The sequence below is a fragment of the Sitophilus oryzae genome, unplaced genomic scaffold (assembly GCF_002938485.1).
Source record: "Sitophilus oryzae breed Bouriz unplaced genomic scaffold, Soryzae_2.0 scaffold_1441_pilon_pilon, whole genome shotgun sequence".
Lineage (NCBI taxonomy): Eukaryota > Metazoa > Arthropoda > Insecta > Coleoptera > Curculionidae > Sitophilus > Sitophilus oryzae.
The window spans coordinates 674,294-693,759 of record NW_022146106.1 but is presented as its reverse complement, the minus strand read 5'-3'; the positions used below and the strand labels follow the sequence as shown (position 1 = coordinate 693,759).

Here is a 19,466-nt window from a genome sequence, read left to right as displayed (position 1 = left end):
GTGAACAGCCACCTCAAAAATCAAATCTAATTTATAAATTAAAAAAAAATATTTCATATTTATAGAAGTTTTTTCACAATATTTTTGTAAAAAAAATTCTGTTTTTAATAATCCATTCAATGGAATTTTTTTGAATGTCATTGTATCGATGTTTTAATCTATACTAATATGTAAAATCCTTAAGTGACTGACATACTGATTAATCACGATCCTGCTCAAACCACTCAACGTAAGAAGCTCAATTTTGGCATACAGGTTGATTCTAGGGTGTAGAGGTTCGATAAGAAGGGATTTTTGGTGAAACCACCCCTCAAATATTACAATATTTTTTATTTAAAAAACGGCCAAATTTCCGAAAAACGCTTAAACACGTATATTTTATTTTGTTTTTTTACATATTTTAAGTTTTTTTAAAAATGTATACAGGGTGTTTCGAAAAATCTGGTCATTGATTAATCACGATCCTGCTTAAAGCGCTTGACGTAAAAAGCTGATTTTTAGAAAACAGATTGACTTTAGGGTATAGAGGTTCGATAAGAAGGGATTTTCTCGAAACTCGAATTCTAAGGGGGTGAAACTTTTTATTACAGTGCCATACTCTATATAGAGCGTCGGCTACCTCTCGCATATACTTGTGATATGTGTCATAAGTGTTTCACAAGTACACGAGACCTACAGTTTATTGCCGAATCCGAACGGCATATTTGAGAGGCTGTACAAGGCAAATATACTCAAGGTGGTTTGCCATTGCCTTCCTTGAGGTGGCGGCTCGTTGGTCGCTCTATTTAGATAAATAAATATTTTTATTTAAATAAATAAAGCGACCGTACTGGCTGGGGATCGAACCCAGTACCTTCCGCTCCGCAGATCGACACACTAACGCTGGAGCTACGGCCGGCCACTATGGGTGAAACTATCCCTCAAATATTAAAATATTTTTTATTTAAAAACCGGTGAGTTTTTCGGAAAAACTCTTGAACACGTATATTTTATTTTGTTGTTTTACATATTTTAAGATTTTTTATAAATTTAAAAATATGACCATTGAGTAATCACGATTCTGCTTAAACTGCTTGACGTTTAAAGCTGATTTTTGGCAAACGGATTGACTGTGGGGTGTAGAGGAGGTTCGATAAGGAGGGGTTTCTCGAATCTCAAATTCCAAGAGGGTGAAAACGCCCCTCAAATATTACAATATTTGTTATTTAAAAAACGGTTAGTCTTCCGGGAAAACGCTTGGACAAACATAATTCATTTGGTTTCTTTGCATATTTTGAAATTTTTTAAAAAATCATACAGGGTATTCCAAAAAGTTGGGTAATTTCTTAACCACGATTCCGCTTAAAATGCTTGACGTAAAAAGCTTATTTTTGGCAAACGGATTTTTCGAAAGTCAAATTCCAACGAGATGAAACTACCCCTTAAATATTACCAAATTGTATAATAATATCGCCATATTGTTTTTTCTCATGCTGACATAAATGTGAGAAAATTTTATCCAGTTTGTATGTTAATAGAAATTCTTACTTTGCTTTATCATCACCATTACAAATGATTAATTCGACACGAACGAAGTCGCTGGTACACGCTAGTATTTGATATAATACAATATGATCTAAAAATAACAAATAACGGCATCAGCGATGGTTACGAAACGAAGACCGCTGTCATTTTATACGTAAAATTATATGGAAAATGTCATCGACCGTCATTTCCAAACCAACTGGACGCCGTTTTTTTCGATCATACGGTCTCTTATTACAATACAAGTGTATTCAATATAGCATGTTCTTAATAGGGGATTTCGTTAGTACTAATCAGTTGTAAATGATTTAGTTGTTCTATCGGTTTAAAATATTTTATATAGACCTTATTAAAATATATCTTTCGAATATACTTATTTTAAATATCTTTTAGATATATTCAAAGCTGAAATCAAAATAATTTTGTATACATATATGTTATATAGGTTGCTGGGGTTTGGGATCATATTTGATTCCTCACTTGGAGGCCTTGGGCCCATTGCAATACCCCTGTATTATTGTACCAAACCTTTCTCTCATCCTTTCTTTGCGTTAAAGGGCTTCCAGCTCTTTGCAATATTCCCGATGTCGCTGATGTTGGCTTCTGCTGCTTCCTTTAGTCTCTCCAAAAAACCTTACCCTAAAGTTTTAAAGCGTCGGAATTCCAGTGCCGGAGAGTGGAACAGCAGGTGCTCTATGGTTTCTCCTTCCCCTCCTCATTCTCTGCAGTAGCCGTCCGTCGTTGGAAACCTTCCATCCCACGAGGTTTACCTCCGTGGGGCAGTTTCCAGTGATGACACCTAGAGTTATGCGTACTTGGTTCTTTTTTTGCTCCAGTAAAATAAAAACACTAAATCACCACAATACACCAAAACACTTTTACTTTTACACTGGACGCGCGTTTCGCTAACCATGTTAGCATCATCAGCAGATGATTATAAACTATGAGAGATGATAAATGTGAGTTTATAATCATCTGCTGATGATGCTAACATGGTTAGCGAAACGCGCGTCCAGTGTAAAAGTAAAAGTGTTTTGGTGTATTGTGGTGATTTAGTGTTTTTATTTTGCTGTGTAACACCAAAGGTTCCAACCCTCAACTGTAATGCTCCAGTAGTTGTTTTGTCTATTTTTGCTATCTACCAATGACCACAGTCTTTGAGCTGTAGCGCTGTCCTCATGGTATTTCCATGTCTCTTGCTGCTTGACCTTGATGGTAGTTCCTATAGCTTCCTTGGGTCATCCGCCACGGCCTCTCCCCTGGCTCCCTCTTTGGCGTGTCTGTCTGCTTCTTGATTGCCCACCACATTGCTGTGGCTGGCACCCAGCACAGAGTAGCACCGCCTTAATGCCAGCCAGGACAGTGCTTCTCTTCACAGATTACATGGTGATGCTTCTTAAAGCACCCAAGCTGTCAGAGTATATCACGAATATCTCCTACTGGTCTATCAACGATTTTCTCTCGTATACAACTGGTTGCTTCCTTTATGACGGGCGTAAACCTCTGCTTGTAGAACATTACAACCATCCGATAGCCTTAAACATCGTCGGATGTCTAGTTCCTCTGAGAAGATGCATACACCTGTGCCTCCTGAAGTTACGGAAGCATCTGTGTAGACTGCTATCTCTTGAGTGTTCAGTACTCGGTTGCCTTCCCATTCTTCTCTTGTATTTTGTATAATAGCAACTAGCGTTTATTTAAGCAACAAATAAATGAAACTAATAAAATTCGAGAATAATACAAATATCTTAAGGAATTTTCTGTGTGAATTTTTGACCTAGTGGCATTCAAGAAACAAAATGTTTTAATTTTACGGTTATTGTTATCTATCGAAGAGATACAATACAGTTCATTTTAACTCTTATCCTTTTTTAAGATCTGGTAGATAAATTTTAACAACTTTCACTAATTTCATTTTTCAGATGAAAGAACGAGAGGATGGGCTTTAGTAGATTCACCAATACCAACATTGCTTTTTACGGCCCTTTATCTTTTTATAGTATGGATTGGACCGAAGTATATGGAAAAAAGGGAACCATTCAAATTATCGCTCCTTTTAGTTCCCTATAATATGTCGATGGCCGTTTTAAATTTCTATATTGCAATACAGGTAAGACAATCAAATTATTTTTATTTAATTACTACTTTTAACAAAATAATTTAGAAAAAATATAAACTATAGTCGGTCGTGTCGCGATCTATCATATGGTTTAAATGAAGAGTTTTTAATTATCTGCTGATAGTGCTATTAGTATTTGTGTTAAACAATTAAACAGAAGATCTTCTTGGACTTATATGTATTGTCTTTAATGTAGATATTTCACAAGAAGCCACTCTTTGACATTTACACTGACCTGCACATTAAAGACATTAATGATTTGCAGCGATTTTAGCATTAAAAGCACGCCTTTGCTTTTGGTCTTCATCAACATACCTGTGAAATAAATTTGGTTTTCTAATGTCACCGGCATGGAAAGTCATATTATTATATTATTTGATGGCAGTTATGATGGAGAGATGGTTCTAATCTAGAAGAGTGTTCAAATAAAGCAACCAATAGCATGGATAAAACTTCTGAACTTAAAATTATCTCTGCTAAAATAACTGACAACAAACATTAATAATATGACTTTTCAATGGTAGCACAGATTATACAGATTATAAGCTTATCGTCAAAACCATTGTTTTTCGTCGTTCCAATTTTCCGAGTCGCGCACTAGTTAGGTTACTAGTTTGCGCACAAGCACGCCCACTTATGGCCTATAAAATTGTGCACAGTACCTGACCGGCTTTGTATCGGCCCACTTTTTACGCTGCTTAAACGGGAGTTTATTTTTGCGTACAAGAAAATTTACTCGTTTGCTTAGGGATCGGCAAGACAAGAAATCTTGTCTTGACAAGCAATTTCTTGTCTTGTCTTGAAATATTTTCAAGAATTAAAAAAAAATCTTGTCTTGACCATTTCTTGAGAGTTGATTTCTTGTCTTGATTCAAGAAATCTTGAAATTTCTTGATATCTTGACAAAAGGGGTACCCCCGTTTAAAATTCGTTTATTAAAGGGGAACCCCCCGTTTTAAAGTCGCGGTGAGATTGGTTAATGTGATATTTATGCTTTATGCGTAAAATCGAAGGTCAGGCATCTAATTTTCAAAAAATTCAAAAACTTTGGGCTCATTATACTACAGTAGCCAAAATCATCAAATTTACATAATTTTGTTAATTATTATTATTATTATATAACATTAAAATGAGTGATTGTGATGGTTCGTTGAGCAGCAAATCTGAGCCATTCATAATTGAATCTGGTTCAGAATACCTACCACCTCAGACACCTGGACGTAAAAGTTTAATTAGTGACTTTGACAGTAGTGACGGTGATAATATTACTACAGATAAAAACAGTCAAAACACAACAATATGTTTGTTCCAATCGGACGAGAGAACCGTCCTAGAACGGTAATTTCCTATCAGTCAATTCATTTGTTAATCTTGACAAACGATCAAACTTTTCAAACAATAAGTGGGCGACTAGAAATTACCGTCCCAGGATCGGTTCTCGGTCCGGTTGGAACGAACCTAATGATAAAAGCTACTCTACTTCAGTGGCGCACATTAAAATGTATTATTTTTTTTTATTTTAAAAGTTTTACGTTAATTCAAAAAGTCTGTACCTATACCACTGAAGTAGACCCTCTTTGATAAGTTTTTTTTATTCTAATATCGTAGGCCATAACATATCCAAAAAATTATAAAAAAACATTTAAAAACTATTAGGCATTAAAAAAGGTTCCAATTTAATTGAATTGATTCAATTTGACACAGTATGCTAACTTTGGACATCCGACTTTAGACATAAAACTTTGGACGTATGTCAACTTTGGACATTGGACATCCGACAAAGTGCCGCTTCGTACAAATATTATATACAAATACCTAAGTAAATGAGTATTTCTTTTTCATTTTATATTTTCAAGAAATTTCAAGATTTTCTTGATTTCTTGTCAAGAAATCTTGATCTTGAGAAGTAATTTCTTGTCTTGTCTTGAAAACCAAAAATCATTTCTTGTCTTGATCTTGTCTTGATTTCAAATTGATTCAATTTGACACAGTATGCTAACTTTGGACATCCGACTTTAGACATAAAATTTTGGACGTATGTCAACTTTGGACATTGGACATCCGACAAAGTGCCGCTTCGTACAAATATTATATATAATATACAAATACCTAAGTAAATGAGTATTTCTTTTTCATTTTATATTTTCAAGAAATTTCAAGATTTTCTTGATTTCTTGTCAAGAAATCTTGATCTTGAGAAGTAATTTCTTGTCTTGTCTTGAAAACCAAAAATCATTTCTTGTCTTGATCTTGTCTTGATTTCAAGACAAGATTTATTAGGCATTAAAAAAGGTTTCAATTTAATTCAATTGATTCAATTTGACACAGTATGCTAACTTTGGACATCCGACTTTAGACATAAAACTTTGGACGTATGGCAACTTTGGACATTGGACATCCGACAAAGTGCCGCTTCGTACAAATATTATATATAATACCAAATACTTAAGCAAATGAGTATTTCTTTTTTCATTTTATATTTTCAAAAATTTCAAGATTTTCTTAATTTCTTGTCAAAGAAATCTTGATCTTGAGAAGTAATTTCTTGTCTTGTCTTGAAAACAAAATAAATTTCTTGTCTTGATCTTGTCTTGATTTCAAGACAAGATTTATTAAATTAAGGTTTCAATTAATTCAATTGATTCAATTTGACACAGTATGCCTTTGGACATCCGACTTTAGACATAAAACTTTAGCGTATGGCAACTTTGGACGGACATCCGACAAAAGTACCGCTTCGTACAAATATTATATATAATATACAAATACTTAAGCAAATGAGTATTTCTTTTTCATTTTATATTTTCAAGAAATTTCAAGATTTTCTTAATTCCTTGTCAAGAAATCTTGATCTTGAGAAGTAATTTCTTGTCTTGTCTTGAAAACCAAAAATCATTTCTTGTCTTGATTTCAAGACAAGATTTATTAGGCATTAAAAAAGGTTTCAATTTAATTCAATTGATTCAATTTGACACAGTATGCTAACTTTGGACATCCGACTTTAGACATAAAACTTTGGACGTATGGCAACTTTGGACATTGGACGTCAAAGTGCCGCTTCATTACAAATATTATATATAATACAAATACTTAAACAAATGATATTTCTTTTTCATTTATATTTTCAAGAAATTTCAAGATTTTTCTTAATTTCTTGTCAAAATCTTGATCTTGAAGTAATTTCTTGTCTTGTCTTGAAAACCAAAAATCATTTCTTGTCTTGATCTTGTCTTGATTTCAAGACAAGATTTATTAGGCATTAAAAAAGGTTTCAATTTAATTCAATTGATTCAATTTGACACAGTATGCTAACTTTGGACATCCGACTTTAGACATAAAACTTTGGACGTATGGCAACTTTGGACATTGAACATCCGACAAAGTGCCGCTTCGTACAAATATTATATATAATATACAAATACTTAAGCAAATGAGTATTTGTTTTTCATTTTATATTTTCAAGAAATTTCAAGATTTTCTTGATTTCTTGTCAAGAAATCTTGATCTTGAGAAGTAATTTCTTGTCTTGTCTTGAAAACCAAAAATCATTTCTTGTCTTGATGCTGTCTTGAAATCAAGACAAGATCAAGAAGTTGTCAAGAAAATGACGACCCCTACGTTTGCTTATCGTCATAAAAAACAATTTTCGTACCACGAATTACGGACAAGATTTTTATCTGTATACTTATGGGATACCTAATCTGTGATGGTAGTGACATTACAAAAAAAAATAAACGCTATTTCATAGGTATGTTGATGATGAGGACCAAAACAAAGGCATGGGTTTAATGCAAAAATTGTTAGTAATTGTTACAATCTTCTTCAAAAGCGCAATATCTCCACCAAAAAACTCTTAATGTGTTGTAAACTGGATTTTTATTTTTTGAATTTCTTTGTTAAATCATTCCACAGGATCTTTTAAACTTACTGTACTTACTAAGATAACTGTTCTGTCGTTCTTTCGTTTTCCATGCGAAGTCAGAGGCAATTAGTTATTTTTTTTATTTCATTTGATCTACATTGTTTTCTTTGTCAGTGATATATTTCTTGCCATATTAAGTAGTAGATAAGATGTTTTGAATAAGAATAACGGACATTTTTAGAGATTTACAGGATCTATGTAAATGTATTTTTATTTCAGCTTCTCACAGCTTCAACGAGGTTACGGTACAGTTACATTTGCGAACCATGCAGGCCTAAGCATAATCCTGATGAATTACAGGTAATAATACAATATTTCATATAATAATATACAATATTTCAGTCTTTGAAAAAAATTTAAGCATTATTTTTTGCAATAAAAAAAACGTTAGAAAAAGTTAAAATAAAAAAACTATTTTATATTTTTATTTATATACATATAATAACCATAAAATAAACATTTCGTCTATGTACTTTTATAGATTGCAAATGCGGTTTGGTGGTATTATTTCTCCAAGCTTCTGGAATTCTGCGATACTTTCTTCTTTATTTTAAGAAAAAAGAAAAATCAACTTTCTTTCCTCCATGTCTACCACCATTCGACCATGTTTCTCTTGTGGTGGATTGGTATCAAATGGGTACCTAGTGGATCAAGTAAGTTTTTATTTAAATTTTTACCAAAATATTGTACAGTATGTCCCCGGATTGCCTTTACAAGAGGAAAAACTTTTTTATTATTGACATTTTGAGAAAAATGCATTCTTCATAAAAAATCAACAACATGATTTTCTAAAATGCTTAATCTGGTTTATAGTTTCCTAAATTTCCATACCGTTTTAAAGAAAATTAAAAAAACATGAAAATATCGTCCTAAAAAAGTCTTAAAAATCAAAAGACATTTCTATGGTAATATACAGGGTGGCGCCTGTTATACGACGCGGAGGCTCCAAGGAGAACGGTAGTTTACATTGTGACAAAACTTTCAAGATTTTGTCCGTTATCATGGTAGTGTGGCCTTTATATAATTATAATTAAAATAATTTATTGAGCGGTAGGCAGAACTTGGATAATGAGAACACCGACTTTTCAGAGCGTAAATATAGTTTACCTTTTACATATAAAAACAAAATATAACCAGCTAAAAATCGAAATTAAGGCATCGCACTTTTATGGCAAGGGCTCTTTCTAAATTCAGTTACTATAAACTCTATTGCCACTTACCTTATTACGTCAACATCCATCAGCAATACATCAACAACAAGAACCTGTCGAAGATATCATTGATCCCCTTGTAGATCTACCTCTTCGGTCTTGGACTCATACTTTAGATTGAACCACTCGACCGGTTATCACAGTGTTCTTTTAAATAACTTAATATTTTAGTGATTAGGTGAAATAAAGAAATAAAATACCGATTTTTCGAACACCTAACTATATTTAATATAAAGAAATAAATAAATAAAAAAAATAAAGAAAAAGTTTTAACAACAAAACATTTATAATTAATGAAAAAGAAAGAAATTGAATCAAAAATAATTAATGACAATTAGAGAATTGAAATTAAAACTCAGAGATTTTTTTTAGAATTTAGAATGAGTGGGAGGGGGGTTAATCACTTCGACCTTACAGATCCATTGTGTCCCCCTTTCTTGAATCATAACTCATCATACAGTCCCAGGGCTTTGACAAAAGCCAGTATCTGGGACGGTTTTATAGAGGGTAGTTCTCCATCTCCAATATCAGTCGTACCAAAATTCATGGCACGAATGGTTGTCGTCTCGGCGCACTCAGTGATGAGGTGTACTGGTGTTTCACCATCTTCCCCACAGAATCTGCATTCGCCGTTTCTTCTTAGTTTTAATCTACTGAGGTGTTCATTGAGGAGACAGTGTCCTGTTAAAAACCCCGTGACAAAACTCAGAGATAATAAAGTTAAAAAAAAAATACAAAATATTCTTCTTATTAGTCCAATTTAAATTATCAACAATTAGCATACACTTTCAAATCTCTCTTAGAATTATCGTTGGCAGAAAATTAATATATTAAAAAAATATTCACTGAAAAATTAAATTTAAATTAGAATTTAATAAAAAGAACAATTGTAAAATAATCACTTATGCAATGACATCTAAAATTTACTAAAGCCTTTAGAACAAACAGAAAGTCTTAAATCATTAATAAAGAAAAATATTAGAGAGAATCCAAAAACAACAATTAAAATACTGTAAGCATGAATAGTTTAGAATTTCCTAACTTGAGAATTTATTTGAGAAAATCTTTAGATAGAGAACTTACTAAAACAATTAAAAAGACCACTGGATAATATATATCTAAGATATAATAAGATCTACACGGAGTAAATTCGACCGTCTAATTTAAAAGTCAGTACCGAACTAATTTTGAAGATGAAAATACTGATGCTGGTACTATCTCGGAAAGGCGTTACTACATCTTCGGCACGCCCCTGTTTGAGGAACCTTCGAATACCCATCCAAATGCATATTTTGCACCTTTTTAATTGGCCGAAGGGTTCCTTCCCCGAAAGATCCCTAGACTTCTTTCACCCCTGTTTCTGGTCCTTATCCCGAGAGGGCATCAGCATGTCCTATTTATTAATTAAATGTAATTTTTAAACCCTTCCGTGTAAATCTTACTCTTTTACCAATTTGCTGGATAATATTCATAATCTAAGCCTTAACTAATACAAATGATATCGTGCCATAGGATTACCTTAGAAAAAAAACCGCCTAGAAATTAACTCTTTATTTCTTCACATTTTTGTCTATTTCTATTTAACTCTAGGAACGGAAAAAAAGATAATCCTATTTCTATCATTTTCAGACATTCATCTCGTGAACATTTGGATTCTGATTTTAAAACATATATTTAATACTTTTAATTTTCAATGTAAAACCTCTAGCGAGGGATGATTTAATTTTACTTATTTCGTTAAGCATGCCTACGTGCTTTTTCTGCGTTGTTTATTTTGAGATATCCCTAGGGTACACAACTGGTACCACTCTGTCAAATAGAGTTTTGATAATAAGGGATGAATGTTTGTTCTACTTTACCCTCGTTTATGTGACTTTAAATTATTTAGAAGATTGTATTATTTGCTTAGTTAGTTTCTCAGGATATATGCGTACTTTTATAGAGTTTATGTGTCTTGAATATCATTAGATTATTTGCTTAGGCCTTTTAAAATTCGTTTGCCTATGTCAAATGATAACTTCGTAAACTGAAATGGTCCCATCTTAGAATAACAACCCAAAAGATAAAATTTTACCAAGCTTGATATTATTCTATTACAACATCGAAATGAAATTTTGGGAGCACATGTAGGTTAATTGAAAGCAGTTTATAAAAATATATAGAGTTAAGTATACAGGATGTCCCCAAAAACGTTACAATTCAAAGTTGTGTTATTGTAATGGTATTAACTAACCAACTAACACCCTATATATTAATTGATTTTCGGATTTTATGAAAAAAATAAATACAATTTATCAAAGAAGCGTGTGCCTAAAATGTAACGATTTTGACATATTTCACATTTTGTGAAAATGAAGAGTAAATTTTAAATTTCAATAACAACTCCCTAAATTTTAAATTACCGATATTTAATTACAATAACCATTGTATGTTAAACCAAATTAAAATTTGACCCGAAAAGTTATACAGGGGGGACAAAATTAATATGAAACATTAGTCACTTTTAAAAGCAAGTTGCTTCCTTATTTTAAATGGAAGTGTATTCAGTATATTATTCCGGTGTTAAATGGGAAATTCATATATTTTCAAAATATTAGTAAGGTTGCCTACCCCTCTGACAAAGATTTTCCTAAGTAGATATTTTAATTTTTGTGATTTGGCGTCAGTAAATCTTTATTATTGGAAAAAATCTAGGTGGCTGTGACAAACCTTTTGTTAATTTAACAAAAATTAAAGGATGTAAAGTAAAATACTGAACGGTAATAAAAAGATACACACAATATATCAAAGAATGAAAACGAAATTATATTACCATAGAAACGCTTTTTGATTTATAGAAAAAAATACATATTATTCAAAAAATGTTTTTATTAATTTCTTCTAAAATGGTATGGAAATTTTAAAAGTATAAACGGGATTAACCATTTTAGAACAAGCAAAAATTTTTATAAAGAATATACATTTTTTCAAAATGTCAATAATAAAAAAGTTTTCCCTCTTGTAATACAACTGTTCATACATACATGGTACATACTGTTCGTGATTAGGGTACAGTATATGATTAGAAAAGAATTAAGAAGAAAATAAAATAAAACAATACAGTCTATTTAACGAGAGAAAATATGACAATTACAGAAGTTTTCTGTCAATTTCATTGAAGACTAAATTCTATTTGACATTTTTTGAATGAATTTTCTCGAAATCGTCCCATCTCTCGCATGACAAACTGTTGTATGATAGTGATAGTTGCTGTTTCTATTGTGATTTGAATTAAAAACTAAATTGTATTTCCAGTCATTTTATGAATGTCGATTGCCGAAGTCGTACCTTCTCTCGTTGGACTAATTTTAGCATGTATTGATCTAATGATATTCTATTTCTAGCCTTTTTACCTGCCATGGTAAATTCATCTATCCATGTACTTTTATACGCTTATTATGGCCTGTCAGTTTTTGGACCCTCTGTGACAAAATACTTATGGTGGAAGAAATACCTCACGATATTACAACTGGTAAGTTTGTACACTGTTGCATAAATATTTAATATATTATTACGATATTAATGATAATATATGACAATCATTTTTTTGTAGATACAATTTACTTGTGCCTTAGTTTTGGGAGTAAATGGTATTAGAACTGGCTGTGAATTTCCGTTATGGATGCATTACACTCTTATTTTCTACATGCTCTCATTTATTGCATTGTTTGGAAACTTTTATGTTAAAGCTTATATGGATAAGGTAAGAAAGACTACATGTCAGTCATATCATGTTGGACGTAAAAACTCATAATTAATTAGATTTAAAAGAAGAACGATTTATTTTTAAATCGATTGACAGTGAGTCACACGTGCGCATGAGTTGTAGTTGTGGACATAGATAAAATGATATGAACACAGAATTGGAATTGACGGATTTCGTTTGGAAAACCAGAAACTTATTTAGCAATGCTAAAGTAGTTACAAATTCGCTTCCAATTTAGAATAATTATCATTATTATATGAATATCACTCATTAAACACTTGTAAAACCCCCACAGACGCTCATATATTTAACACAGGCGGATAGTTTGCGCAGTTTATCCTAGTGCAACAGCCTGTTCGTTGGATGCAACAGGCGCACACATACGCAATTTTATAGTACACTTTTATCTACAATAAATTGAGTCACTTTAGCACATTTATTCTAAGTAAAAAATGGACTCCCGAGATGCAGTTCTGTCTTGGATTTTGCTTGTTTGTGCAATACAGAAAAAGCGGAAAAGCAACGGTTATATAGTTAATAATAGACCAAAGACTGGCTACTTAAAAAAAAAATTATTCCCATATCAATTTCCTTGCTAATTTAAAAGTTGAAAAACAAGATTGGTTTACCTACTGAATGGACGAGGAAACTTAGAACTATTGAAATTTTTTTTTTTTTTCGAAAAACTACCACAGTATGATGCGTATCATGCATGTACCAAAGGACTTTCTACAGTTTTTGAGCGATGTCTTACTTGTGGTGTATGAGATGTGCCGCTAAATATACTGATTATATTTGATAGTTCCTTTGATACGCTCCGCACCCACTGTTTTTCTGTTTACACCCACGCAGTCGGCGCCCCTGGAGCCTACTTAATATTATTATGCCTAAATATTACAATCAGAGAAGGGAAGAAACATAAATATTAAAATTTCACTGACTTAATTAGCATAAAAAATATTTAAAAAACGTAAACAATATTGTACTTTAATTAAATATGGAATTACGTTTTTTATTTTACCTTACGTTAAAATTATACGTATTGAAAGTGAAATTTGCGAATAAGTATCTTATAATGGTGTATGAATGTGTCGTTCGTGAACTTGTCAGGCACGCAACGTAAATTAGAATGAATTATACAACGTGCTTTCATATCCTTTTTATTACGCTTGTCAGTTACCGCACAAAGAAAATCGTTGATGTAAAAAGCATAGGTAAATACAATATGATCGAAAGAAAAACGGCGTCCGCGATGGCTTTGAAATGAAGTTTGCTGTCGTTTTATATGTAAAATTATATGGGAGATGTCATCGATCGTCATATCCAAGCCAACTGGAAGTCGTTTTTTTTTCGATCATACAGTTTTGAGTACAGTAAAGGCGCATACTCATGACTCGTGTACTTGACAAACATTTGTAATTGGTATACAGGGTATACACGTTGCGTCGGGCATCTATACAGCATTTCTAAGTTATTTATTATAGGAACTACGCCGCACTCACGCCAGACCCTGTAGGCCAATAAAAAATACTTGCCAAGTAGACGAGTCGAGAGAACGCGCCTTAAGAGACAGGAATGTGCATGAGGGCCTACTGCAAATTTTTAATTGTGGAATATAAAATTTATTTTCGTTTATTAAAACAGACCCATATTGTTAAAGTTTGTCCAGTTAGTAGAAGAATATTTCGACAGACGACATCAAAATCATGAGAGATAAATAATTTACCTGTCAATTAAAATGACAAACAATAACTTTCACTGTCATATATTCTCTTGTTCAACAGATTTTATATAGTTTGGAAAATCAATCAAAATCAGAGATATTTAGATTATCACGAAATTTCCTCTTTGATTAAATATTTTTACTTATTATAATTAAAAAGAATTTTGAATTTATTTTTTTCAAATGACCACCTCTTGCAACATTTTCGTCCATTAGGAAAAGTGTATATGAGGAGCAGACTTACTAAATGCATTTTGTCCATTTTTTAAGATTTTCAACCAAAAGTGACATTGGAAACTACATACAGAGTTTGTTTTTATCCCATTCGAATTAAATGGCAAAAATACCTTAGACTTTCTATGTGCTGTATGTCTATTGGCGGTAGACATACAAACAGAAGTATGTCTTTGTGCTGTGGACATACTGCTGTTTGTTTGTCATTGCCAGATGACCAGTTTTTTCTTTGTACTACAACTTCTCTATTTCTTGAGTAATACTACTTAAAACTTTAAATAATAAATGGAACTGCGACTGGGGACCTTGTACACTCAGACGCAAAAAAAACGCAACGGAGAAAAGTGTTGTATTTTTGTTATTTTTAGCCCTATTTTTATGATTTTATTTTTAGCAAACTGTGTATAATTATATCAACTTTAATTTGTAAATTAAGTTTTTTTATAAACTTTAGTATTTGGCATATTATACAGGGTTGTTCGAGGGGTTGTTTTTTACCTTAACATTAAAACACCCTGTGCAATAATTTCGTGTGTAAATTTTCCTAAAATATAATTTTATTGTCATGACTCCTTAGCATTTTATTTTTTGATTCATGTCAATACATCCTTTGGTTAATTTTTAAGAGCGAAATGAACTGATCACGATCAATTTGCAATTTTTTCAATTATCATTACTTTTTGATGTATTTTTTTAATATGACGAGATGGTTTTGGTTACTATTGTCATAATGTCATATTACGCTGCATTGGATACTTTATACTAAATAAAAAAAAAACACGTTAAAAACTAACGATACAGTTCTGGTTTTAATAAACATTAATAACGATAACAGAACTAACGATATAAAAGAAAGCCTCTGTAATACTTAAATATACAAACAGAAAAAAAAAATTAAAAAATATTCTAATACCTGTGTTAATACATTGCATTGCTTCCTTTGGCTGCTAAAACTGCTTGTATACGTCCGTTCACACTGTCATTGAGGCTGCATATATCATATTGCGTTATGCTTTCCCATTCTTCTTAAGAAGAACATTTAAGGAAGCTGGAACCGCTTCGCGACCCTCCTGCAAAGCGTATCCCAAACGTCGAACATTATGGGCAGTTCATAGTAGTATATAGTTCACAATAATCGCCAAAGCCGGCTTGTCATATTGAAAAATAACTTTAAAAAAATGATAATTGAAAAAATTGCAAATTGTTGGTGTCAAGTTCATTTCGCTCTTAAAAATTAACCAAGGCATATATATTGACATAATCCAAAAAACAAAATACTTAGGAAACATGGTTCTGACCGTAAAATTCTTAATTTTTTATTTCTTAAAATTATATTTTAAGAAAATTTACAAACGAAATTATTGCACAGGGTGTTTTAAAGTTAAGGTAAAAAAACAACTCCTCGATTAACCCTGTATAATATGGCAAATACTAAAGTTTATAAAAAACTGAGTTTACAAATTAAAGTTGATATAATTATGTACAGGTTGATAAAAAAATCATGAAAATAGAGCTAACAATAACAAAAATATATGACTTTAAATTTGACCAAAAATTTCTCCGTTACTTTTTCTGCATCTGAGTGTAGTTGGGGTTTGGTTGGGGATACGGATCGTGGTAGCAGAAAAATAAAGAGAAATTTCACGTCTAAAGAACAGTCAACAGTTTTTTTTTTCATTTTTTTTCAGATAACTTTAAAACTAGTTTTTTCACATGTACAGTATCGGACAACACGATTTACAAATGAAACAAGAAAATACTAACAAATCTTTATTTCCAATTGTTTCTTTAAAAAAATAATAAATTCCAATAATCCTATTTTTTACTGCGACAAAATTAAAGCAACTTTTATTTTTTTCCATGCTATTTAGAATACAAACTAAATTTAAGTATGAAAAAGGCCGCATTATCAATATTTTGTCCAGTACCCTTTATTTGCTATCACAGCTTCACACCTCTTGGGCATTGAATCAATTAAATTTGAAATGACGTCAGCATCCATTGACATCCAAGCATTTTCAATTTCTTGATACAAACTATCACAATTTGAGATATTTTCTGAACGAATCGTCTTTTCTACTATTTCCCATAAATTTGCAATGGGGTTGAGGTCAGGTGATTGTGGGAGCCACTTTAAAACTCGAACATTATTATTATTAAACCACTGTTTAACAATTTTTGCTGTGTGTTTTGGATCGTTGCCATGTTGGTATATGAATTTAATATTGTATTCTTTTCATTCTGCATAAGGCCACATAACATTTTCAAGAATATTGCGGTACACAAATCGGTCTATTTTTCCACATATTTTGTATAATGGGCCCATACCGTAGGAAGAGAAACAATCCCAAACCATTATATTTCCTCCTCCATGTTTAACCGAGCGATTTACGTATTTTGGATGTAGCCTTTTGCCTTCTGGACGACGTACCCATCTAGCACCATCACTCCCAAAGATGCAAAATTTTAATTCGTCTGAGAACAGCACCTTTTTCCACTCTCGGGCGGTCCACTGACGATCAAAGGTAACGAATAGTAGTCTCGCATCCCGGTTTTTCTTTGACAATAAAAGAAAATAACATAAATAATTCTTAGCAGGTCTTCTAGCCTCGAGACCAGCTTCAACTAGGCGTCGCTGAATGGTTCTGGAAGAAACCTCTGGTTCCCCCAAATTGGCCAATACTTGTTGAGCTGACATTTTCGGCTCCCTTTGAACTAACAGTTTAATGCGACGATCAAAATGTTTGTTGGTTTTTCTATGTCGGCCACCTCAATTTTTAATTGTCTTCGAAACCTATACCTTGTTGATATGTCTGCCTGCGACATGCCACCTTTGTAGGCGTCAACGATGCGTTGTTTCAAGTCAATTGAATAATGTATACCCCGAGGCATTCTACAGAGCAAAATGGTTACTTGTATCAACACTCTCAGAAAACTAACACTGCGTAAAGATCAAGTTGCTCTAATTTTGACCAAGAATTTCATCAACATATTTGAATGCAAAAAATTACCGTTTAAGTCAACAAACAATCGAAATGTTTTGCTTGAAAGAAACATTCCATTGCAAAAATAAATAAACCGATTCAAATAAATGATGGCAGTTAAATTCACATTTTTCTATAGTTGCTCTCAATTTGTCCGATACTGTAGGCAAAGTCTTTGCTGTAGGTATACTATTTTTATGATTTTATGTCTATTTTTCAAGTATTCTAGTTTTTCGATAAATTTCTTGCAAAAAGCGTAGCAGTTTTTCTTTGTTTGCAAAAATTCGAAAAAATGGACCCCCCCCCCAAATGCATCTAGAAAGTCAGCTCCTCATATAAACTAAATTAAAGATAATAATGTTACAATTCACATATTTTTAATAGACTAAATTTTTATGTCAAAATATGTAAAAATGTTAATCTTTTTTGTTTGAGTGTGTCTTTATGTGTTGTTATTGTTGTATTGTTTTGTTGTTGTTTTTTTTGGACATTATTATATATTGATTAATTTTCTCTATTTATTTTCAGGGTAATCAGGTATTCTTTGGCATGGACGTTGGATGTGGTCAAGGAAACACCTATGATAATAAACTGCTACACGGCCAGGAAAAGAAAACGAATTAAAAGAAATTATATAGAGTGTAATTACAAATATGTTTTATAAACATGTAAATTTTTGGGTAGTTTTATGACAAAATGTCATAAAACTCAGTAGATAAAGTATGCTTATAAGGTATCAAAGGATCAGAGCAATGAAAAATTATTTTAATATATTATGGGTGTAACGATTTTGAAAAAAAAAATGAAAGGGGTGGATCAGGAATTTAAAAATCTCCAATATCATTATTAATGTATATAGATAGGTATTCTTCTCTCTTCTTTCATGACATTATTTTCAACTATTAATTTGTTTTCTTCAAATTTTTGAATTGTAAATATTGTTTTATTGCTGGGAAACATATTTTCTTTATTGTATTCTATTTCTTTATTATGACCATCAATTCAAATTGATAATTTTTTCATATATCTGGTATCAAAAAATATTTGAATTTTAAATAAATCCCTACTACAAAAGTAAGTAATGTTCAGTAAATGAAGAAAACCTCTTATATTTTCAAAGTTGGAATCCACGTTTTTTCAATTTTAAGTATTATACATAGCAACAAATATTAAAAAAATTGATTATTATTTATAATGTCAATTTAGTATCTGTCTACTAGTCTGTTTTATATTTACATCTAATAATAATTATTTAAATGAGCGTACTCAGTTGTGTTAGAATACCCATGTTTTAATATTTAATATAAATTTATTTATTTATAAAACGTTGTTATAATATTATTAGGGTAAATTTTGATAAATTTATAGTTTGTAAACGAGTGTTCTGGCTAGTTAAAATTTGAAACTTATTATTGTTCTTAAATTATTTTTATTTATATTCATTTTTGTTAAATTTTTATATTTTAACATAATTTTTATAAGTATAATTTTTATGTAAATAACTAACAATAAAATTATATATGTTTTACATATGGAGTACGCCAAGAACCATAATTAAAGTAATTATTGAAGAATTATTGTATTTTATTTTATTAATCATTTTTAAAGTAAGTTAGAATAATAGGAGTATGTATTTTCAAATTATTTTCACAAATATACAAAGTTATTCAATTCCATAATACTGAACTAAATAAAATTTGTGCTCCTTAACTTTTAAAATAGCAAAAAAGTATGACGTTGTTCAGAATTAATAATCATCTCTCAATAAATAAATTTTGAGAAATGATCAAATTTAAAGTGTTATACCGTATGATAGAGAAAAAACGGCGTCAGAGAGGGCTATGAAATGAAGATCGCTGTCAATTTATATGTAAATTTATATGGGAAATGTCATCGATCGTCATTTCCCAGCCAACTGAATGCCGTTTTTTTTTTCGATCATACGGTATTTTTGTTATTTTTAACCCCATTTTCATATTTTTTTTAGCAAGCTGTATATAATTA

The 19,466-nt window shown here is 31.4% G+C and overlaps 1 protein-coding gene across 1 annotated transcript in view; it reads left to right on the top strand.

Annotated features, from left to right (window-relative positions):
* Positions 1 to 19,026, top strand: part of LOC115876958 (elongation of very long chain fatty acids protein 4-like) — a 48,573-nt gene extending 29,547 nt beyond the window's left edge. Inside the window, exons 3-8 of the mRNA XM_030893003.1 lie at positions 3,447 to 3,634; positions 7,785 to 7,865; positions 8,047 to 8,218; positions 12,160 to 12,287; positions 12,369 to 12,518; positions 17,991 to 19,026. Coding sequence (XP_030748863.1) covers positions 3,447 to 3,634; positions 7,785 to 7,865; positions 8,047 to 8,218; positions 12,160 to 12,287; positions 12,369 to 12,518; positions 17,991 to 18,086 — 815 coding nt within the window. The 3' untranslated portion in view covers positions 18,087 to 19,026. The remainder of the gene's footprint in view (positions 1 to 3,446; positions 3,635 to 7,784; positions 7,866 to 8,046; positions 8,219 to 12,159; positions 12,288 to 12,368; positions 12,519 to 17,990) is intronic.
* The last annotated feature ends 440 nt before the right edge of the window (positions 19,027 to 19,466 follow it).